Source organism: Camelus ferus, chromosome 21 (genome assembly GCF_009834535.1).
Source record: "Camelus ferus isolate YT-003-E chromosome 21, BCGSAC_Cfer_1.0, whole genome shotgun sequence".
Lineage (NCBI taxonomy): Eukaryota > Metazoa > Chordata > Mammalia > Artiodactyla > Camelidae > Camelus > Camelus ferus.
In genome coordinates, this window is record NC_045716.1 from 3,313,698 (window position 1) to 3,337,006 (window position 23,309).

Consider the following 23,309-nt stretch of genomic DNA (forward strand, 5'->3'; position numbering starts at 1 on the left):
TGTCCTTTCTGTTACTTAGAAAACTGTCTTCGTGAAAAAAAAAAATTTTAATGCTATCATTCATGTATTGTTTCAACCCAAAGCAAGTGTAGCGTGGTGTGCAACATTCTACAGACCATCAGGTAGAGGCCAGTCAAAACCATCACCATGGAATGAGATCTGGAAGAGTTTTTCTCTGATAAAAATTAAACTCGATCTGGCCGTTTTGTTTAGGGTAGTCTTCATTTACACTGGATATAGCTTAAGTTGGAAGATTACAGTAAAACAAAGCTTACGTATGTTTCAGTTTTACTTTCGTTGCCAAACATACAGAGGCAATGCTGCACTGTTTCCCGCTTTTGACAAGATTCTCATAGCTGAGAATATGAATTGTCTAACCCAATAGCCATTTTCTTCCCTCTTCCTAACAGAACCCCAATTTTATAAAAGACCATTGAGTAGTCCACTAAGAAAACTACATTTCCCAGCCTCCTCTTCACCTAGAGGAAGTCACGTGACACAAACCTGACCCAGGAAATACAATCTGGTGTTACAAGGTGGAGCTGTGGGGAGAAGTTCTTCAAGAGAGAGTTGACTTCGTTTTGCCATTTGCCCTTCCTTTTCTTTCTGCCTGTATTTCCCACAATGCTGGACACAGATCTACCACTTGGGACCATGAGGCAACAAGCCCACACTAAAGATGGCTGGATGGAAAGACCCTGATGACATCGCAGAACTGCCTCGCCAGCCCCAGGCTGCCCCTCCAGACTCCATGTAATGAGAAAAATAAAACCTCAATTTGTTCTTCAGGTCATTGAACTCAAACGGCAAACTCAATTTCTAAAACAGGAGGATACAAATGCATCTTCTATCTGTCCATCACATGGTATGCAATGATTTTTATGAAAAGACTCTATTTTAAAAGGCAGGAATTTCCCCAAATCTCAGGTGCCCCAAAGCAAAAACCCTGTCCTGAAAAATCCTACAATTGCCAAACTTTTAAAAGAGGCCAAATGCAGCTCCAGGGACCTTCCTGGAAGTGGCTGAGTTGCTTTGTGGCCCAGTGCTGATGGAAAAAATGGATTTGATGCCTCTTTCAAGTAACATCACACACCCAGGGTCACTGGCATTTTTATTAGCATTCTGAAGTAGGTCACGAAGGAATTCACAGCTATGTCCCTTTTTTTTCAACTTGCAGCTATCTGAAACTCTGAGATGGAGCCATTCAGTCAATCCTTGGCTTTCACTGGCTTAGAATACACCAATGCCATCTCAGAAGAGTTCCTTCTTGGGGAGCCCCTTTTGGAAATTCAAGAGATATGATGTCTTCAAAATGATGAAATGACATACCTCCGAGTTTCAGGGTCAGTAGGCTGCAATCAAAGCCAAGTCAAAAGCAACTAGAGAGCAGAAATGACGTAACCCTCCCACATCAAAAATCACTCCACAACTTCAGCCCCTTAGCCAAGGCAAACAACAACCTCCCATTGAAGTTTACTTTTAAGCAGAACTTAAACTTATCTTTTGTTTTACTTGTACAATTTGAATCTTTTTAGCAAATGGTCATGAAAACTTGAGGAAGAGGTGTAACCCTTTGAAATATCATTTTCTACTTCATGTATGTGAAATAAATCACTTATAATAATCTGTAGACAAAGTTGTCCAGGCAAGTATGAGTGTGTGTTTCTGGGGTGGGGAAGAGTCCACAGACTTCCCGGGACACTTGGCGGAGCCCATAGCCCTGAAAAGGCCAGCACAGTTCCAGGCCTAACTAGCAACAGCTGCACCGACAGAAAGGCAGGTGTCAGTGGCCTTCTCCCTTTCTAGCAGTCTCGTCCCCGAGCTCTCTGTGGACCTTCCTTCCTTACGGGCACATGAAATTGCAAGGTCCATCTTCAGCGAAGTGAAAATATGGGTTCAATTCCAACTCTAGCCGTGTGATTCCGGGTAAGACATTTAATCTCTCTGAGCCTTTTCTTTTATCCATAACAACTCACCAGGTCATTCAAAGCTCAAATTAGATGAGGCAGTGAACGTGCTCTGTCAACTAGTTAACATCCTAGAAACATAATGCTGTATTATAACGTCCTATAGACGAGGAAAACAAGGTTCAGGAAGACTAAGTAATTTACCCAAGATCAGACAACTAAGAACTGCTGCATTCAAACCGGATTCAAATTCAGAAAAGCCTCCACCACCCCATTATCCCACAGCTCAGACAACAGGACATAAATTACCCAGTGAGCCCTGTCCCCTCATCTTACATGCACAGAGGCCCAGAACCCCTCAGAAATGCTCCAATTGCCTTCTAAAGGACCTGGAGGAGCAGTCTACCCCCAGGAAAAAAAAAGTGGGGCTCTCAGGAGACAGTCTCAGACAATCCACTGTGTGCCAGGAAGGATGACCGAGGGACTGGCTCCTGACAAAGGCTGGACCCAGGTGCCCGCCCACCTGCAGCCACAGGTCAGGGTCAATACCGCTCAACCCTGGTTGCACCTTAGCACCACCTGAGGAGCTGGAGGAAACGTGTATCAATACATACACACACACATGCCTACACACATGTACAGACACACGCAGCGGTGCCAAGACTCTACCTAAGAGTATTTGCATCTGAATCTTTGTCAGAGCTGGCATCCAGACACCCGTACTTTTTAAAACAAACTGGGAATGGGGTAGGCGGTCACTGAAGCTCACTGTGTAAATGGCGGTCCTGCTTCCTGGCTGTGGCCAAAGAGAAGCAGGACCCAGAAAGACTGCACGGACTGAACGTTTGTGCTCCCCTGACGTTCGTGTGTTGAAACCCTAATCCTGATGTGATGGGGTTGGGAGGTGGAGCCTTGGGGAGGTGACCAGGTCATGAGGACGGAGCACCCACGAATGGGGTCAGTGCCCTTATGAGAAGAGGCCAGAGAGCTCACTGTCTTTCCACCCATGAGGACACAGAGAGAAGTCTGGCGTCTGTACCCAGAAGAGGGCCCCCTCCAGGACCTGACCATGCCGGCGCCCTGATCTCAGACTGCCAGCCTCCAGAGCTGTGAGAAATAAACGCCTGTTGTTTAAAAGCCACCCAGGCCATAGCTCTTCGTTAGAGCAGCTCAGACAGACGAGCCAAAGACTCATAACGAACACGAGTGAAATGAGACGAAGCCCTTCCCCAGAACAGCAGGAAGCAGGCGGCTTCCGGGCAAGGAAAGAGCACAGCAGAGACAACCCCGAGACGTGGCTGTCATTAACCCCAGAAAGGAGGCACAACGTGCTGGGCTGCTGGGTGAGAGACAGGTCTGCCTAATCCAGGGCTGCTGCCAGGAGCATTCGAGAGGAGCTGAGGTGGTGGAGCCAAGTCCAGACCCCAGGACAGATGACTCTCCCCCAAGAGGTCCCAGCCATCGCCATGGGTGTGGCAAGTGGTCACAGCAGAGGCAGACACTCGCCAGAGAGGAGCATCCATGTGAGACCAGGTCCAGGCTGGTGTTCAGAAGGTTCTGGCCAGCCCCTGTGCCTCTGCTCAGAGGCAAGTCTGCGCTGGGCAGAGGGCGGGATGCACCGCCCTCTGTGTGGTGTGGGGGCCCTTAAGGCAGTGTAGCATGCGCTGTCAGGTGCCCCATCTCCCTTCAGGACTCCAGGCCCTGGCTCCCAGCTGCTGGGATGCTGTTGGCACACAGCCTGCGTGGTCAGCCCACCTCGGGAAATGCCTTAGCTGTGGCTGGCCTCCTGGCCCAAGGTCATGACACCTTCCTGGGGGCAGTCCACAGCCAGTGTCTGGTCCATGAGGGAAGAGAAAGGCCGGCCCTCTTTGTCAACTCAGGACAACTGTGGAAGATCATCCAAGCTTTAGAGTCCCACCCCATGAAGTCACTGAGGCCTCTGTTGAAATGCATCCCAGCCGAGCTTTTCCCTCCGCCCAATTCTGCTTCCTTCCCTTCCTTCCCCAGGTGTCAATGCCAAGAGCACTGTTCCACAACCGCCCCCCCATATAAACATCCTGCACGTTAATCCCCGTCTCAGAGTCTGTTTCCTGGAACCTAGTCTGCAACAAGCAGCCTCACCCTCCTGCAGCGGCGTGGGAGCAGAGCCCCAGAGAGGCATGGGAGGAAAGGTGGCTGTCCTGGGAACAGGAGGATAAAGGATGGGCTTGACAGAGCCTGGCCTTCAGCCAAGCCAGGGCCAAGTGCAGGAGGAGGTGACACCTGCAATCCCAGCCCAGAAGATGAAGCTCTGTCTTGGTTACGTGGCCCCCAAGCGGCTCCATAGCCCACTTGGGAAGATGGGGAGTAGATGGGAGCTGGGAAGGAAGAGGCTTAGTCCCAGCCAGGTGGATGAAAAGATTTCATCTGGAGTCCATCTGTCAAACAGACCACAAACATGGGAAAAAACTATTTTCATCAGACTGGGGTTTACATCAATATCAAACTGAGATTAGCTCTATGTAAAAAAGGGAGGAGGAAACAGAGGCCCAGACAGGTAAAGTGACTTCTCCAAAGCCACCAGCTTCCAGGTGCCAGAGTCTGGATGGTAGTCTGGTCCTACAATTTGTGCTCTGAACCATCGGACCACACCGCCTCAGACAGCAAGCAAAGGCTACCTCTAATCCACATTACGGAGCCCAGAGAGGTAAAGAGGCTTGGCCAGGGTCACACAGCTTCTTGGTGACAGTCTGTTTTATAGATACATTTCTGTTTTTCTTTTTTTGCATTCTTTTTTGATTGAAGTATAGACAGTTTACAACGTTGTGTTAATTCTGGTGTACTTCATAATGTAGAAACATTTCTTCAGCGACATTCTACAAGCCTGGCACCGTGGCAGGGCCAGATTTAATGTTACACCCCCTCGGAGTGTACGTGCTGTGAAGGAGGATGGCAGGGTGAGAACAGTATTTATGCTGAGGGAATCTTCCTGGGCCACCTCCCCCTAGAGGGAGCTTGTGGTTTGAAGGCAAGAATCCTCCCTGAGACTACTACACCCAGCACAGCTTGGCTGGGTCACTTACCTCCAGGAGAGCCAGAAGCTCAAACCTGCCACCTGGGCCTGAGAACAGGACACTAACCCCCCAATCCTGCCCTACCCCGGCCTGTTTCTATCCCCACCCCCACCAGGAGGCACACGGGGCTCCCTGCAGGAACCTCTGAATTCAGCCAGCCTCCTGCAAGGCCGCCCCCACTCCACCCAGGAAGGCACCAGGGTTCCCCACTCTGCGCCGGATGCCACAAGCTGGGCCACAAACGTCCCCAAAGCATCAGTCTGGCTCTGGATAAAACCGAAGCTGTCAGCATGCTAATTAGCAAGCAGAGAGGCTGGGCACACTGACTGACAATTAATGACTCCATCTCTCTGTTTCCTGCTGGCATATTATTAATTCATCGCACCTCTCTGCTGGGGCCAGAGAGATAACACAGACGGGGAAAGTTCACATTTCAATCTGAGACTGAGATGAGAGAAGGGATTTGGGGAGAAGCATCCATTCTCAGGGGCCAAGGGCACAGTGTGGGAAAGCCCTCTCCACCGACCTGCTCCTGAAGGAAGGAAAGTACATGTCATAGAGGCTGGATCAGGGAGGGTCACTGGAGTGCAGGTGACCAGAAACTCCCATGGAGAGGGGCTGAGTGAATAAATTGTGGCTTTAAGGAAACTGCATTTAAGGAATACTATGCAGCGTGAAAGAGCTATTGTGTATTGCAGTCATCTTTCTAGAAACTGCCAAAGAACAATATCTAAGATGCAGTGTTAATTTTTAAAAAGCAAAAGAATAAAAGTAAAATGCAGAACCGTAATACGATTGCATTTTCATGACAGAAGGGAAGGACAAGTTTTCCTAGCTTCAGCACAGAAATAAAGGGAAGGGAGCCACCACACTGGATGACAGCTGGGGAGCACCGAGGTGGGGGGTGTGAAGATGGACCTGACCCCAGCACACTTAAGCCAGGCATGTCCAGCCACCACGCACCAAACCAGAGAGCATATCCCCAAGTAAGTATTTCTGTGTATTATTTCTGAACTCTGAGAACAAAAAGGATATTCACCTAACTCCTCCCTGTATTCTTTATAAATTCAGGGAGTATGCAGCTTTTCCATCACTGAGATCAGCCGGTGATGAGCAGTGCTGCTGGGTGGTGAGATGCGGACGGGGCTGCAGAGGGTCTGCACAGGGCTTCTCAGGTAAGAGGTGGAGGGAAGGGAGAAAAGCAAAAAAAATGATCCCAACCCTGCATCTCTTCCTTCCCTCTCCACTCTGGGCTTTGGAGAGCAAAAGAGGAAGAGCGAGGTGGTGAGAGGAGCCAACAACAAAGAGAGGAGGAGGGTGGTGCAGGTCGAGGAGCAGGTCTTGCGATGGGGGCCTGTGCTGAGAGGAGGCACCGCCACTGAAAACAGCACAGAGGCCGAAGTTCACAGCAGACTGGCCGCAGGGCCTAGGGCGATACGCTTCTGTCTCTGTGTGTCTGCTTTCTCTTCTGAACATTAAATGAGGGATGTTTTTAAACGTCTTGTTTATCACAGTGCCTGGAATACTGCCGTGTGTGTGTGTGTGTGTGTGTGTGTGTGTGTGTGTGTGAGATCTTCAGCACTGAGTATTTCCTCTTCTATGTGTGTCTTTATCCATGCTGCTGCTTCCAAGAGAAAATCACCCCTGACTTATCTGCAACCATGCATCCAGGTGAGCCTTTGAGAGTGGAAAGGCAGTGCAAGGCAGTGAGGGAGATGGGCACTCCCAGAGTGAATCCGGAATCCCTGGGTGCTCACCTAGCTCTGCCAGGCTCTCTGCCTTCTGGCTTCGGTGTCCTTACCTGTGATATGATGGGTGACCACAAGGCTGCTCCCGCCCATTCTTGCTACACGGCGCAGAGAAATGCTTGCAAGTGAGAATATGGCTGCACTACACAGAAATGACCACTTGAGGGCACCATGAAACAGGAAAAAATTATCTTTAGAAAAAGGAAAAGTGTGACAAATCGCACAGCAGGCACTAGAGGTCGCCACTTTTCCCATTTTCTCCAAAAAGATGTCTCGGAACACAACCGATTCGTATCTTTGTCCGTTCAGGAGGCTGAACATCTCCTGAAGAGACCCAGGCATGGACCATGCTGGCGGGGTGGTGGGGAGGAGTAGCAGGGAAGAGAAACTGGCTTAAAATTGACAAGACTCTGATGGCGCCACAAAGGGAAGCCCAGACGGACTGGACGGACACCTGGGGCACCTGACTGAGGGCTGGGCTGCAGGGTCACATACTCTTCTCCCCTGCCTCCTCCTTCCTGGCGTGGCCTCGAAGGGATGAACCAGGACAACGGAGAATCACCTGACCCCACCTAGTGTCTGGAGAAGGCGACAAATTCTGCTTTCCCGCAGGGTCTCCAGTGGCTTCCGCGAAGGAGCAGAGGTTGTGAGGGGTGAGGGTCACCAGGCGCTGCTCGAGGGACGGGGTGTCTGCACGGGGACCCCTACTGCTCACGCTCCCCACACGGTACCCTCACCGCCTGTTCTCTAAGGGAAGCTTTTCTAGAGCTGCTGGAAGGTTGAAGAAGAAAAAAAATGTAGGGAAAGGAAAGTCACTAGAGAACAGACCTAGAAAGAGACTTTTTTTTTTAATCCCTGGAGGACAGGTAAAAACAATAAAATAAAATTCAAGGATGTGTGCTGAAGTCCCTCCAAAGGGCCCAGCTATAAAGCCAGTCTCCAGGAGTCACCAGAATGGTGTCAGTTCGAGGGGGACCTCCCATGCTGCTCAGAATTCCAAGAAGGAATGCAGTAGGTCCCCACTTGGCTTGTGGTTTCCAAATGTGTGGCTGGCTAGTGACATAACACAGCGTGTGGTAGGCTCGCGATGGCTGGGTCCTGCTGGCATACGTTCTGGTTTCTGTGAGTCTCTTATACTCAGTCCTAAGAGCCTGAAATGCCTCCTCTTTGAGCAAGGGGACTCCGAAGGGCTGCGTGCTCAGGTGTCTGCAGGGCAAAGCTAGTCCCCTACAGGAGTAAATCAGCCCTGTCAGAGGCAGTAGGGAGGGGTGGGGAGTGTAGTGACCTAAGGCCTTCCTGCCCCTCCTCAAAGCACACTAATTTCAATTGTATTAAGATATCGGATCATTCAACAAAGCACTTCAAATCAGCTGAACAAATTCTGCCCCCAGTGCCTTTTTGGAAATGGTATGCCTACAGATTTCCAGTATTATAAGAACCAACCCAGATGAGGCCTGATTTTGCCAGCAAGTGGCAGCATATGGAATGATGTCCCCACTGAGTCCAACTCCTTCTGCATGGGGTTAGCTGCCTTTGAAGAGTTCAGAGAAAAATTGGCCCAATGGGCTTAAAAACTCGACCAGAAAGCCTCAAGGTTGAGACATCTTTGTTGGTTGGTTGTTTTTTCACAGAATCTGTCACGGACGTTGAGTGTGGTATGAAAGCTGGTGAGAATGTTGGTGGGTGTTGGAGTTACCGTCTCTCCCAGTCTGGCTGCCCCAGCCCTGCCTCCCAGGAGAGCACGGCTGCAGGTGAGGAAAGAAGTGGGGAAGATGTACAGGGCTGGGCCCACCAGGCCTCTTCACTCACCACAGCCCACCAGTCTGACCATCAGCAGACTGGCTCATGTAAGGTCCCAGCAGTCACCCAGCCCTCAGGGCCCCACTTTCCTCGTCTGTCAGTGAGGCAGCCGGACCAGACGGTGATGATGATGGCGATGATGATCAAATGCCTGCTATGCACTGACTCTCCACCACGTGCCGGGCACTGTGCGTTTCCTCATTTCATCACCTGAGAGCTGCTGGGGTCCACTGACGTATACAGCTGGCCCCAACCCTGACTGCACCCTCTGCGCCAAAGACTTCAACAAACCTCTATGCCCTCTGTTCATAGGATGGCAAGGGATGGCTCCTGAGGGTGAGGAACCCGACATTAGGGGAAAAACAGCAAACACGGGACTAAGGCCTTCCATGCTCTTCAGGATTTAGAGAGGTCATTGTGCTCACCCGCAATCCAGCAAAGAAGGAAAATGAAGCTCAGAAAGGTTGAATATCTTTCCCAAGGTTGAATAATACATGGTTCAGTGGGGATCAAACAAAGGTGTGAAGGCGGACAATGCCCAAACGACCTGCAACTTAACCAACCTGGGTTTTCACAGCCTGCGAGGCTCCTCACCAGGGGGCTGACCCCAGTCTAGACTCAGAGCCCCTGGACTAGATTCAACAACATGTCTGGGGGCTGTCAGAGGCCGGGTGAGCATCAGAGCATAATTACAACCATATCGACTGTTTGCTGAGCATTCATTCACTCACAGATACTCACTAGGAGCCTGGGTGTCAGGTATCACTCCCAGCACTGCAGCTGCGCAGCAGACAAGGATGTGTGGCACTTGTGGGGGAAGGCAGTCAGCTGTGGGGCGTGATGTGACCCAGAGTCACCAGATGTCTCTTTTAGACTAGGTGGTGAAGGGCAACCTCTCTGAGCAGGTATCATTTTAGCTGAGGTCAACATGACAAGAATGGACCAACCTTGTTAAGTTCTGGAGAAAGAACACTCCAGGCAGAGGGAGGAGCCAGGGCAGAGACATAAGCAGGCATAGGTCTGGCCTGAAAGGAGGCAGGTGGGCGAGACTATAGAGAGGAAGGGAGGGAGTTGTACAGATGGGGCCAGAAGCCACCCAAAGACCAGGTTGTGTGGGGCTCCATGAGCCCGAGAAAGGGGCTCAGATTTTACTCTGAGTACAAAGGGAAGTTACGTCACAGAACCATGGTTTGGTTTGCATCTTTTTAAAATGTCCCTGTCTGATGGGTGAACAGATACATTCCTGATTACAGAGAAGCAAACATGAGGGAGAGAGGCCAATGGGGAGGCCATTGCAATGGTCCAAGTGACAGTGGTACGGAAGAGACTGGTAGCCGTGGGCATGGAGAAGCGCTCAGAGTTGGGATGTATTTGGGAGATGTGTTGACAGGGCTTGCTGACCCGTTGGAAGTGGGAGAACAGGGAAGGAGAGAAACAAAGGATCACAGGATTTGGGGCTCCAGCAACCACGTAGACGTGGTGCCACTCACGGAGATGGGGAGGGCTGAGGGGCAGGCTGGGTCACGAGAGGATCAGGAGTTCCGTTTCGGCCATGTCAAGGGTTCGACGCTGATTAGACCACACTGTGAAGACTCCAGGCCAGCCTTGGCTTCAAGAGTCAAGAAATCCACACTCGGGAGTCATCTGTACGTCCGTGGACCTGGCTGAGGTCGCCCAGGGAGACTGGGTGGGCAGAGGAAAGGCTCAGGATAACCCTGGTGCTCACCAGCGTTTTGAGGACCCACACCAGCATATGTGACATAATAAATGTGGTCCAAATTTACAACAGATCGCCAAGGTCAGTGTTACTGCTCTCCTCTGCTCTGAAAATGCAGAGAAGTTACAACCAGCCCCAGGCCCCACAGTTTACAAGTAACATTACAAGAATCAACCCAACTAGTCTGAATTGGGCTCCTGTCATTTGCTTGTGTTGTGCAGTCACTGCGGGGGATACGCAAGTGGGCAGGATGCCTCCGTGGGACAAGATAGGCGTTGAAGTCAGAGGGCCTGGTGTGAATCCTCATTAGCTGTGATTCTGGACAGCTAACATAATCCCATCAAACCTGAGCTCCCTAGTATGTCGAATCACATCTTTTTTTTCCCCCTTTCATTTTGCCAATGTCCAGTACAAGTCTATTATGTGCCGGGCACTGTATTACGTGATGGAGACACAATGAGAATCGGACAGATTTCTCCACTCTGCAGTCTAGTGGGGGATACAGACATGTAAACAGGCAATTACAATACAGTGTGATAAGCACTATGATTACGGAAAGACTGCTTCCCTCTTTAAGTTGTACCAACCTACACAGACTCTAAAGTTACACATAATTTCCTTCCTTCCAAATCCATATGCAATAATAGTCCCATATGAAATGTTTCTCTTCTTTACAACAGTATCTATGATTTCCATTAGAATAAATAACACATGCCAAGCACCTTGCACATAACCAGTGCTCAAGAGATAGTGGCCGTCGTAATTAAGGCTTGGGCTTTTTGACTTAGCACCACCTCTAACTTTGTGGCTCATTTTTGTCTTCTGTCAATTATGAAAAACAGTAGCTAGTTCACAGGGTCACAGTGAGGCTCACGTGAGATAGTGTATGTGAAAACATTTTGTAAGCTGGAGGTAGTTCTATTATAGCATCAGTAAAACACGGTTTCATGTGCACTCACTAGAGCTACAAAACTTAGTTCACACGGAATACTTAGTGTTAACCCAAAGGTCTCACAACCTGTATCCTGGGCCTGAGGAAACCTTTTAATAGGTTCTTTGGGAAATAACATTCTGCACAAGAAAATCTGCTCCATCCAAACTACCTACAGTCTGTCCACAGGAAGATGGGGACCCTTTACTTGGGGAGACCCTCCCCTCCTGACTCCTTCCGCTAACTGCATTTGCTCACCCAGGCAAAGGCAAAAAAATGCTGGAAACCTTCCAGGCTGGTCTCTCGTCTGCTTCGTGCATCACCAGAGTCCTGAGTCAGTGCCAAGGAGGCAGGATTTGTAAAGCTGGTGGTGTGTGCTGTGGGCTGTCAGCTGTGTGGGCGGTGGACAGGGCTTAGGGAGGGGCTGGAGCTGAGGGAGGAGCAGGAAGCTGGCAGGGCCACCACCAACAGAGAATCCTTCCTGATTTCCTACTGCAGCAAATCATGCCCTGAGAGAGGATCAGGCTGCCCTGTCCTAGTGCCAGGAGGATCCTGTCTATAGAACATTAAGTCAGGAGAAGCCAGAATGCAGGAGACAGAAGAGAGAAGGATCCATCTCTCCAAGGTGCACAGTAGACACAGGTCCTGAACAGCCCTGAAGGAGGGCAGAGAACAGACTCCCTACTTCCTCTGCTGATTGTTCAATTAGAAGGCTTTGTGCAGTCAGCAACCTGCACAACTGCACAGGTGACCCAGAGAACTCAGCCGCCTCTTTCCCTAGAAACTAGCTGATTGGAATAGCTATCAGTTCCCCTCAGTACACTCATTTCAGCAGTCATTCGATGAATGCTTATTGTGAGCCAACTATGTATGAGGCACTGTTCTATACCCTGAAAATAAGAGAAAGTCCCTGCTTTCAAGAAGCTTACATTTCAGTCCAGGAAGACAAACATATACACACACAAAGTATGTGTCTGTGTGTGTGTGTGTGTGTGTGCACCTGTGTGTGTTGGGGAAATGGTAGTAAAGGATATGATACAAAATAAAGCACAGTAAAGAGAGAAGGTGATCGTGGTGCGGGGGCGGAGGGGAGGCTACTGTACAGAGGGTGATCAGGAAGGTCTCTCGGAGCAGAGACCTCAGTGAAGTGAGGGAGGAGGCATGCAGATCTGGGGGGAAGGGCACTCTAGGCAGAGGGAACAGCAAAGGCGAGGGCCCTGCGGTAAGGTGGGTTTGAGGGCTGGCCCTGGGCCAGCGCCGCTGAAGCAGATGACTAGGGGAAAGATGAAGAGATAAAGTCAAAGACGCCTGTGCATCTATGAGGGAGAGGTCAAAGTCAAGGTTGAGGTGGAAGGTCACACAGAACCTTGTAGATGGTGCTAAAGGCTGGGTTTTGTTCTGTGAGAGGTGAGAGGTCACTAGAGGCTTCCAAACAGAGAACTGATGTGATATGTTTCTGAAGATTCTTTCATGGAGACTCTATGCACTCTTTCAACTCCTCTGTAAATCTTTCTTTAAAGAAAAATTTAAAAAGGACCCCTAACCACAGTGGCGGGGATGGCTGTAGCACAGAGGCCAGTTTAAGAGGTGGTTGCAATCACCCTCTTGGGTATGTTACTCAAACTTTCTGTGGCTCAACTGTGAATCAGACAATAAAAATAGTACCAGCCTCACTGTATTGTTACAAGGATTAAATGAATTAAAGTGTTTAGAACAGTGGGATATCTAGTAAGGACCAGATAAGTGTTTATGCAATAAAAAATTAACATAAAAGGTGGCTTTGACTGGGAAGATAGTGTGATCTGCTACACTGTGAAGGGAAAGCCGACAGGAATTGGCAAGAACTGGGTGTCAGTGTGAGAGAAATCAGGGTGATTCCAACGTTCCTGGCCCCAGCAACAGAAAGAATGGAGATTCCATTTACTGAGGCAGGAAAGGCCACAGGAGCAGCAGGCTTGAGGAAAAGCTGATATTTTGCTGTTAGACATACTGTGCTTGAGATGCCTAGGGACATACAAGGGAAAATGCTGACTTCGTGGGTAGCATTTAAAATTCAGGGAAGGGGCCTTGGCTGGAGATAGAAGTCACCAGCATATTACGGTGACCAAGGGTCTGGGGCTGGATGAGACCAACAGGAAGTGAGTGTTGGTGAGAACAGAACAGGGGTGGGGACTGAGCCCTGGGCCATCCTATGTTTAGGGATTGGGAAAAGGAAGAGGAAATAGCCAAAGAGACTGAGGGGTGACTGATCAGGTGGGACGAGAAAAGAGTTTCAGGAGAGGGTGACAGTGAGGAAATGCAGCTGCTTCTGCTGCCAACACGTCAGAGAAGACAGACACAAAGAATCTCGCACTAGGCAAAGGCCTGATTGGAATGGGTTCCGGGGGAACTGCGGGAGAAAAACTAGAGACAGCGTATAGACAAAGAGGCACATCACACTCTCCATGTACATCAGCCCTCCACGTGGAGCGTGATGAGAGGTCAGGCCACAGAAACAGGAGGAAGGGCCTGGAACAGGGGTCCAGACGCAGTGGGTGGCCAGTGCAGGCGGGAGCTCACGCAAACCTCTTCACTTGCTGCTAAGCTCCCGGTGAAGTAGGAAGACAACTGCGGTCATGAGGTAGGATTAGGCTGGCAGGAGATGCTGGGGTTTTGAGAATTAAGGGAAAGGTGTGTGAAATAATCTTTAAAAGTGTGTGAGGGTGGATGAAAAGGGGAAAATTGTAGTTTCCAGGCAGGACAAAGCGGGGCACTGGAGGTGGGGGTCACAAATTTACAGGAGAGTGAGCACTGCTGTGAGTTCTGCTCTAGCGACGTTCAGCTGCCCCAGTGCAGGGGAAGAAGAGGTGGCCAGCAGGATTTAAGCAGAGCCGGAGTTCTGCCAAACCAGTATAATGGAGCACCGGAGGGGCAAGGAAGTTGAGGGTGAAAACAAGGAAGTGAGTAAAACGATGGTGAAGCGTGAAAAAGGCTGTTGACCAAGCTGGGGGGCCTCCAGCACCCTGGCCCTCAGCTGCTGATGGGCTCCATCCTAGAAGCTGGCAGGAGAAAGAGCTGAGGGGCAAGAGGAGACCTCAAGAGAAACGTCACCATTCTGCTCCAGAAAGTATTTTCGGTGCTTTCAGTGGAATTTAATTTTATAAGACAGGAAGGGAGAATACAGTTGGGGAAGAAGCCGTGACTAAGTGTCATGATCAGTGTCTTCTGGATGCTGGCAAGATGAAAAAATACGGATTTGAGCACCGGAAAGAGTGAACTGGGCAGAAAAGAGGTGGTGGTCAGCCAGTGGGAAGCTGGAAACAGACTGTGAAGCAGTGCAATTATGACATGGTCCAGACTGGCCAAGGAAATGCGGTCTCAGTCAGAGCATGGAGGCAACATTATCTGGGAGAAGAGGTTAAGGAACCACGAGACCAGGGTGCAGGAAGGGTCATCTAAGTGGATACGGCAGTAAACAAGAACTGCAGGCAGGAGAAGAGATGGGGAGAGAGGCAGTAAACCAAGAGCTAAAATCTGCCTGGGATGAAGGGCAGTGGCCTTGGGAGTCCGTAGATGGCTGCAGCAGGAAGAAGTAGATGGCAATGCCTGATGGCATCGCCACCTGGCATGTTAGGACAGGCAAGAGGAATAATGGTCTGGAAGCAACAGTGAGGAGCCAGTGGGCATAGACCCCACCTCCAGGCTCAAGAGTGCATGCCAGTGTCGGGGAGAGGACAGTCACCACATGAGACAGCTGCAGATCAGGCAGAATCTTAGGGGAGAGGCAGGGTCCAGCTGGAACAGGAGGTAAAGGGGATGTCCAGAGAAGGACCTTGCTGATGACAGACCATGAGTCCTAGACAGTGCATTCTCAGGGTTTGGGAAGCCGGGGAGGAGTGGGAAGTGGGTCAGACGAAGCCATGCACAGAGTCACGTGGGGAGGGAGTCTGTGGTGAGGAAAAGGGCCTGGTGATACTGACCACGGAGATCTCTGAGCAGACTGCAGCGATGAGGCTGGGAGTGTTGGGGAGCAGAGCGGGTGGGGCAATGTCACGGTCTCCATCACCTCCCACTTTCTCTTCAACCCACTCCATTGGGGACCCAGCCCCATCACCATACTGACACCACTCCCATTAAAGTCACTTCCATATTGCCAAAACCAGTGGTTCCTTCTCCATCCTCATTTTATAGGACCTCTCAGCAGCATCCTACACAAACGACGCCTCCCTTCTGAACACACTCTGCTTTTTGCTTTTTGGTCCCTGAACTCTCTGGCTTTCCTCCTACCGCCCTGGCCACCCTTTCTCACCTCCTTTGTGGGCTCCTACTCTACAGCTACTCTTAAAGGTTGACACATCCCCCATGCTATTGGTGTGTCTGCCCTGTTCCACCGCTTCATGGACCTGCCCTGGTGAAAGTACAGTCTCCCACCATCCCCACTGCCACCTCATCCTCCAACTAGCAAAAGTTTAACTTAGAGAAAGACCTAAGAGTTAGTCACACATTGCGAGCCATGGTGAAGCTAGTATTTCAGTGAGCATTGTAGGGATTCTTGAGTTAGGGCATGTGACAGCACTGAGTGACACGAAGAATGTGCAAGCTTGTCTCTGCCTTCAAGCTGTTCGGCATCCTCTTAAAACAAGAAAGAGGTGCATAAAAATGCAATACTTCTGAACATGAAGAAATGCCAACAAGTTGCACGGTATTCAAATGGCCATCTACTTCCTCTCACTCGTTTTTTGAAGCCACGATGAGATAACTTAGCACGAGTGAGGTCACCCTGGAAATCAGGCCCAACTCTGTCAGCCCCGAAGCCAGCGCCCCTGCTGTGGCATCCCAGTGGGCAGGTGAGATTAAAAGTTAAGTACTTGGGAACTAGATGAGGCACTGTGCCACTGCAGTTAGAAGCATGGATTCTAGAACCAGACTTCCAGGGTACAAATCACTAACCAATATCACATCACCCTTACAATGCAATAATTATCAGAGGGACCTTGGGAAAGTCACTTAACTTCCCTGTGCCTCATGGGTTAAATGTGGACAATAAATATTACCTCATAGTAATAATGATAAGTTTTAACATGAGTTAGTATAGGTAAGGTGTTTAGAATGTTGCTGGTACGTAGAGCTGTGTAAGGTTTTGAAGACTAACAGCGTTGGGAAACGATCAACAGGAGAGAAGGTTTGTTGAGTACTGGGAGCCCAACTCCTCTCTGAATCCCAGGAGCCTGGCACAAGTCAGGGCTCACTGAATCAATAACTGACATATTAACATCCATAGGAAAAGACCACCAGAGATCAGCTAACCCACTCCTGTATGCACCATCCAGGATGTCCAGGTAGGTAAATTCCACCATGACCAGCATCATTGAGAAACACCTGCTGCTCGTCTCTTTGCCCTTGATGACATCTAACAACTCAAGGGTCTCAGGCAAGAGGAGAGACAGACAAACAGACCACAGGACACGCAGACATGCAGAGTCAACACTGGCATCCAGAAGACAATCAGAGTCCTTGAGTATGGTGCAAATCCAGGGCGACTGAGAATTAAATGAAATCCTATCTTCCTTTAATTTATGACTCCTAGGAATAAAAGCCCAAGTTCTCAATAAGCAGGACTCAGAGGAAAGATGGCTCAAGACAGAACATAAATCCTTTTGTTCTACACAGAAAGATCAGAAATAAAGTCATAGTGGGGAAGGAGGGGCTCAGATCTTGGTCAATCTCTTCCATCCACTGAAGAGTTGCCCCAAATGTAATCATTCCCTCAAGGGTGATACTAGAAAGAGGAGGGTCAGCAGCAATTCTGGAGGGAAAGGTGAGATAGACGTTCCATGCTTTCATAGAGCTCCTCTTTCCTTGGAAGCTCAGGGTGTGAATCAGACCCTGTGCTTTCTGCACAGGCCCTTAGTAAATTAGGTGTGCTTGGGAGGACAGCCTTAGACCTCAGTGAGGTTCCATGCAGCCTACAGCTGGTTAGTGAGATGCATGGGGGCTGACCGCAGGGATCTCACTCCGAGAGTCAATCCCCTCTTTGGTGGCAGCAGAAGCAGATGCATTTGCCTTGCTGGGCGCATCCTTCCCAGCGGGACCCCAGACGCCGACCCCACACCGCCCCAGTTCTCCCTTACCACGCGGCCTGGCCGGGCCCCGCGCGCCCCGCCCCCGCCGGGTACTCACTCCCACTCCTTGCGCCGCGCCTGCGGGGTGCTCTGCATCTTGTGCGCCTCGTGGGCCTTGATGATGTCGCGCTGGTCGATGAGACCCCCTCGCCGCCGCTTCATCACCTCGGGGCTGATCGGGAGGAAGGGGCTGGAGCCGCCCTCCCAGCCCGGGCCCTCGCCCTCCTGCACCGGGAAGAAGTTGTCGAAGCCGCTGGCGGCGGCGGCGCGCGGGGAGGCCGGCAGCATCCCCGCCTCGTCCGAGGCGTCGGCCTCGAGCAGGGCGCAGTGCTGGGGCCGCCATGCCTCCTCCTCGGGCAGGGCCAGGACGTGGCGGCGGCGGCGGCCCGCGGCCCTGGCCTCAGGGCTCCCGCCTGCAGCCGGACAGAGGGCGGGCTCGGGCAGCCTGCGGCCTGGGCTCAGTCCACGCATCTCGGGCACCATCACAGAACATTGCTCTGCCGGGGGGAGGTAGGTGAGAGATGAGGGGTGGGAGGGCAGGGAGAGTAGGGGTGGGCACGAGGAAGACAGAGAAGAGAAAGAGGTTAATGACGTTGTCCTCCCGGGCAAGGCTTCCCGCCCAGCCCAGAAACTGGCCCACAGTAGGAACTCAGTAAATGATCGTAGAACTCAGGAGCATCCACTGTGGACCAGGCTGGGTGCCAGGTGCTGGGTATCCAGCGTTAAACAACGTGGACTTGATTTTCGCTCCAGGAACTTCAGTCTAGTGCAGAGGACAGAGGTGAAGGAAATAATCACACACAACCGTGATCGATGTCCCAGGGTGCAGCTTTGAGGAGAGGAGGACACCCAGGCTGTCCTTCTCTGCCCCGACCTCCACAGCTAGCTGGCTATTCTCTCCCTTTTATGGTGAAAGCATCCCCCTAACCCTCTCCCCAGTGTCCCAGCTCCTCTGTGGAGGTCCTTCACACCACCTGCTGCCCTAACTGTCACACTCTCTCCCAAAGAACCAGCCACAGGCAGGCTATTCCTGAGAACCGGGTCCCCCACATCGATTTCCTCCTCCTTTCCTTATTCACATCCGCCACAGGCTCGGGAGCGTGTGTGGAATCAGATGCCTCACTGGCTCCCTTGAGCCTGGTTTTCCTTTTCCACGCCAAGGAGGATGTGGCCGGATCTGCAGCTTGACAGACTCATTCAATCAACACTGACTGAGGGCTTACCACGTGCCAGGCACTGGGCACACCAAGATGAGCTGGATTTAGTCCACATCCTCCTTGTGGGAGAAATAGGCAGAGCATGGATGTGACCTCACAACACGATGCACGATGACTGAGGTGAGCCTGAGTGTTATGTGAGCTCATAGGAGGGGCACCTGGGCCCACTTGGGGATGTTGGGGGTGGTGCTTTGCGGAGGAAACAACCTTGAGGCTGGGTTTAAACAGAGCTTGCTGGATGAGGAAAGGGAGAGGATTAAAGACAAAAGGAAGAGCATGTACAGACAGGATTTACAGAACCGGACGGAATCAGAAAGAGTTCCCATATCCAGTCTGAGGTCTGGGGGAGAGTCCTGACTTGAGAGAACTTGGTCTTACCACCTTCCCAGATCTCTACTACTGTCTCCCTCCCAGCCAAGAGGCCAACACCTGAATTCCCAGCCTCCTACCCACCCACATTCCAAGCCACGCCCCTCCTGACCACAAGTGGCACACATATGCCACCGTGGCTCCAAAAAGTGCCATTTGCTCTACACTGGAAGGAGCCTGTGCTGGGCATCTTCCCAGAATGCTGCCCTCTAGACCCCGCCCCCGCCTTCCCTGATCTGGACTGCAGGTCAAATCGCAAATCACAAAAACAAAGAATATTAAAATGGGCAGGAATCCTAAAGGTTTAGCCGTATCATTTTACAGGTGAGGGGGGCTGAAGTCCAGAGAGGCAGAGAGACTTGTCCAGGGTCACACTACTGATAAAATGCAGAGCTGGGAGAGGGCTCAGGTTTCAAACCCTAACTCAGTTTTTTCCCACAATTCTGATCACGCTTCCTCTACCATGTGTAACAGAATCCACAGATGCCTCCTGAGCCCCCTCCTCATTGCACCAAGGAAGCTGGCGGAAAAGAAAAAGGCAGGATGATCTTAGTACATAAGTGATAAAGCCTGATGTGAACATTAAATAAACCCTGACTTCCCTGGAGAGTAGGCACTTAGGTATCTTCCTCATACGTCTCTTCCTGAATTTTCAGCATCTGGACTGGTCGTCCCAGCCCTGCCAGCACCACACCCAATGCCTCAGTGATGCTGGGCTGCGGGCGCTGGGGATGTGCCATTGAGCGCTAGATACTCAGCCACTAAAGGGGGCAAGGGCAGGGGAGGTAAAGGGTCCAGGGCAAGCTTGGTGGAGAGAAGTGAAGGAGAAAATACACTTCAAGTCCTGCCAGCAGTTGGGTGGGTCCCTCGAAAGAGTGATTCATATTCCTCACGTTGTCATTCTGTCTCAACTCTGCTTGATGGATTTTAAATTTATCCTCCATTCCTACGATGTTTAAATGTCTCTCCCTCACCACACACATGCACGCACCCCTCCCACTCCCTCCGCAGGCTTCAGCCCCGTCAGAAACCCAAGCAGTCTTGCGTTCTGTCGCCTGCAGCCTCCTTTTCCTTGGGGACCCTCCAGGGCGGGCCACCCTCCCAGCCATCACCAGGCCACCAGGACCTGGCTCCTTGCCTCCACTTCCAGGCCTACCCCTCCCTCTCCCTCTTTACTGGATTTCCCCTTCCCAGACACTTTGCCAATTTGAATCACATCTTTGCCAAAATTACAGCAGCAAAAATATGCACTGCAGCACTCCCGCTGCAATGGAATCAATTTTACGAATATCAAAACATGAAATTATCTCATCTTTCCTTTAAGAATTCCTGTTAAACAACCCTTCTATTATTGATATAAATGTTCATCAGGAGAATCTGTCGCCCCCGCTGCCTGCCAAGCTGGCCAGTCCCCAGGTCTGCCTGTCATCAAACTGAGAGAACGCCTTCCATCTCAGGCGACTGAGACAAGACGGAGTCTACGTCTTCCAGGGAAGGACACATGAATCTACTCTATACTGAGCTTCACCCCCAGCCCTCAAATCTTGGTGTTCCTTGAGTACCTTGAGTTCAGGGGTTTTGTCTTCTCTTTCTATACCCAGCACCTAGTACTGAGTTCAACACACAGTAGGACGCTGTGGTGGTCACTGGTACTGTTGGCCAACTATTCTGGTTGTCCCCCTCCTGGAAGTGTAGAGTAGGACGCACTTCCTGGCCCCCGTGGTTGAGCAGGGTCACGTGACCACGCTGGCCAGAGAGTCGCTTCAGGGCTAAGCGTTTATTGCCAGTGCAAGATCTCTACGTCCAGACGGACAGGCCCACTTTTTCTGTAAAGGACCAGAGAGTAAATATTTCAGATGTCACAGGCCATGCAGTCTTTGTTGCAACTACTCAAATCCTGCTGTTGTAGCATGCCAGCAGCTAGACAATATGTAAATGAGTGTGACTGTGTTCTGATAAAACTTTATTTATACACTTTTGTAAACTTTGCCCTTTCAACTGCATCTCTTGGACACCGTCACTGTCACTCAGTCTGTGCCCACGGGAGCAGGTTCTACAGAGCAACAGGCAAAAAAGAAGGTACGGTGAGCCACAAAGCAGAATCAAGGGTGGACACACCCAGGGAGAAGCTTCCCGAGGGCAAAGCTGCTGCCCGTGGTCCCACCCCCAGTCCCCAGGAGAAGGAAACAGGCCCGGCTGCTCTGAGATACTGGCCCAAGAATGAGCTCATGAAAGCTCCAAGGGCACCTGTCTTATTTCTCTAACTCTTGCTTTCCACTCAACTCTCTTCTTATTTGTTGCTTCATCTGGCTAATGCACTGGGGGCCCTGAGGAGGAAGAGGACACATCTGCAACCCAACAGCTCCATTAAAAACTCCTCCCTGGCTTGTCAGGCCACATGGGGTAGCAGGATAAGGTCTCTCCTTTCCACTCCTGTCCCAAGCACCCTGCACTGCCAAAGATGCCTGAGCCAGTGATCACACTTCTGCCTGCCTCTGAAACCCTCTCCCCTCCCTCTTCCAGAGCCGAAGTTGAGATCTCCCTGCACAAAGGAACGTTATGCTCCTTGCACCATCTTTCCCTTTATATCCTATCAGGAGTTTGAATTTTACTCATCTGTTTTTGATTGTTTTAGAAATAATGGCTCATGCATCCCCTTGGCCTATCAGTGCCTCTGAGGCCCAGCAGGTGAGTCCGCCATGGTGAAGACATGCATCTTCCTCTCTTTGGGCTCAAGCCAAGCCCACTCCTACCCCTCACTTTCTGACTCTTCCAGAACATGTGCCTCTTCCAGCCACATTCTGAGAAATGGGTACACCAGGAAGTCAGCAAAGCTCATGCTGTTGTGAATGTACTGCCTTTATACCCTGACAGAGTTGATTTCAGAAAAAAAAAAAGGTCTCCATTGCGCACACCAGCAAGTGGCACAGGTTGGGAGACGGTGGATAGAACTGGGACTGGTGGGTACTGGAAGGTGAGCAGTGGGCACACAGGTGTCCCTGAGCTGGCCCTGTGCCCTCTGTCTGCCCTAGAAGAAGGCAGGAGGGTCCCAATTCCCAACTGTCAGAAATGAAAAATCACAAGAGGGAAACACTTTTTAAAATAAGATACTACACAACTGAGATACCACTCAGTTCTTTTCTAAAAATGATGCTCTAGGGAAGAGAACTGATACAGTCAATGTGCTTCCTGCCCAGCAAAAGGGAAGGCAGGGAATGACCCTGCTCCTCCCCTCACCCACCTGCTCAGAGAGGAACATTCCTGGCCTAGTAGTAAGTATTCATCTAGGGATTCTCATCTGAGCCACCTTGCTCCCATACCACAGAAGAGGAGTGAAAGCTGGATTATTTCATTTGCCATGACCAGCTAGGCTGTGGTTCTCAAGCTTCAGTGTACATCAGAAGCATCTACATTGCTGGTTTTAAAGTGCAGATCCCTGGAATGCCCCCAACCCCACCAGAGAGTCTCATGCAACAGATCTTGGGTGGGCTCAGGAATCTGCATATATAATAAGCACCACCGCACCTCCTCCACCCCCAGGAATCATGTCTTGAGAAACACTGTCCTGAAAGCAGTGTCTCGTCCTGAGAGGTGGTGCTAAGTTGGTAAGAAGTAATGCCCCAGATGCATTAGGATGTTAAAGGCCCCGTAGGTAGGCCAGTGTCCCTTTCACCCATTTTCAGGCTACACCATGAAATGAAGGTGCCAAGAAACATCCAGGATGAGTTCCTTGACCTACCCCAACTCCCTGCAAAACTCCATCCCCCGCAGGCTGGCGTCAGCTTTTGCCCATCCCATATTCCTCTCCACATGTCTGCGTTGTTATGGTGACATTCAAGGATGGGCTAATGTCCAGCAGCAGTTTGACAGGCTAGTGCGTTTTGAATGTAAATTAAGACCCAAGGCAAAAACATGGCTTCAAATGTAGAATGATCACGACGTCTGTCGGGGTAGAGGAGGCAAAAAAGCTTTGATCCGGTGTCAGAAGCTCAGGGCTTGGGGACAAAAAAAAAAGACTAATGAACTCATCTACAAAACAAAAGGGCTCACAGACATAGTAAACAATCTTATGGTTACTGGGGGAAAGGGGGTAGGAAAGGATTAACTAGGAGTCCGAGATTTGTAAATAATAACTACTATATATAAAAATAGATAAAAGGCAAATTTCTTCTGCATAGCACAGGGAACTATATTCAATATCTTATAGTAACCTTTAATTAAAAAGAATATGAAAGTGAATATATCTGTGTATAAGTATGACTGAAACATTATGCTGTACACTAGAAATTGATACATTGTAACTGACTATACTTCAATTAAAAAAAAAAAAAAGCAGCAGCTCAGGGCTCGGGATACAGTTCTGGCAATTCTTAGTCAAGCAAGCTTTGGCAGGTCATTTCTCTTCTCCAGGTCAGTTTCCTCTCCTGAACAATGATGATAATAATTACTCTATAATTTACATTACA

The 23,309-nt window shown here is 50.4% G+C and overlaps 1 protein-coding gene and 1 long non-coding RNA gene across 2 annotated transcripts in view; one reads left to right on the top strand and one right to left on the bottom strand.

Annotated features, from left to right (window-relative positions):
* Nucleotides 1-17,737, bottom strand: part of CACNA1E (calcium voltage-gated channel subunit alpha1 E) — a 345,678-nt gene extending 327,941 nt beyond the window's left edge. The window contains 1 exon segment of the mRNA XM_032463593.1: nt 17,316-17,737. Within this exon segment, the coding sequence (XP_032319484.1) occupies nt 17,316-17,728 (413 nt within the window). The 5' untranslated portion in view covers nt 17,729-17,737.
* On the top strand, nt 8,056-22,012 carry LOC116658625. The gene is made up of 3 exons (XR_004313841.1): nt 8,056-8,178; nt 12,222-12,227; nt 22,003-22,012. It is a non-coding gene; the product is annotated as an uncharacterized LOC116658625 (long non-coding RNA).
* Nucleotides 22,013-23,309: the final 1,297 nt, after the last annotated feature.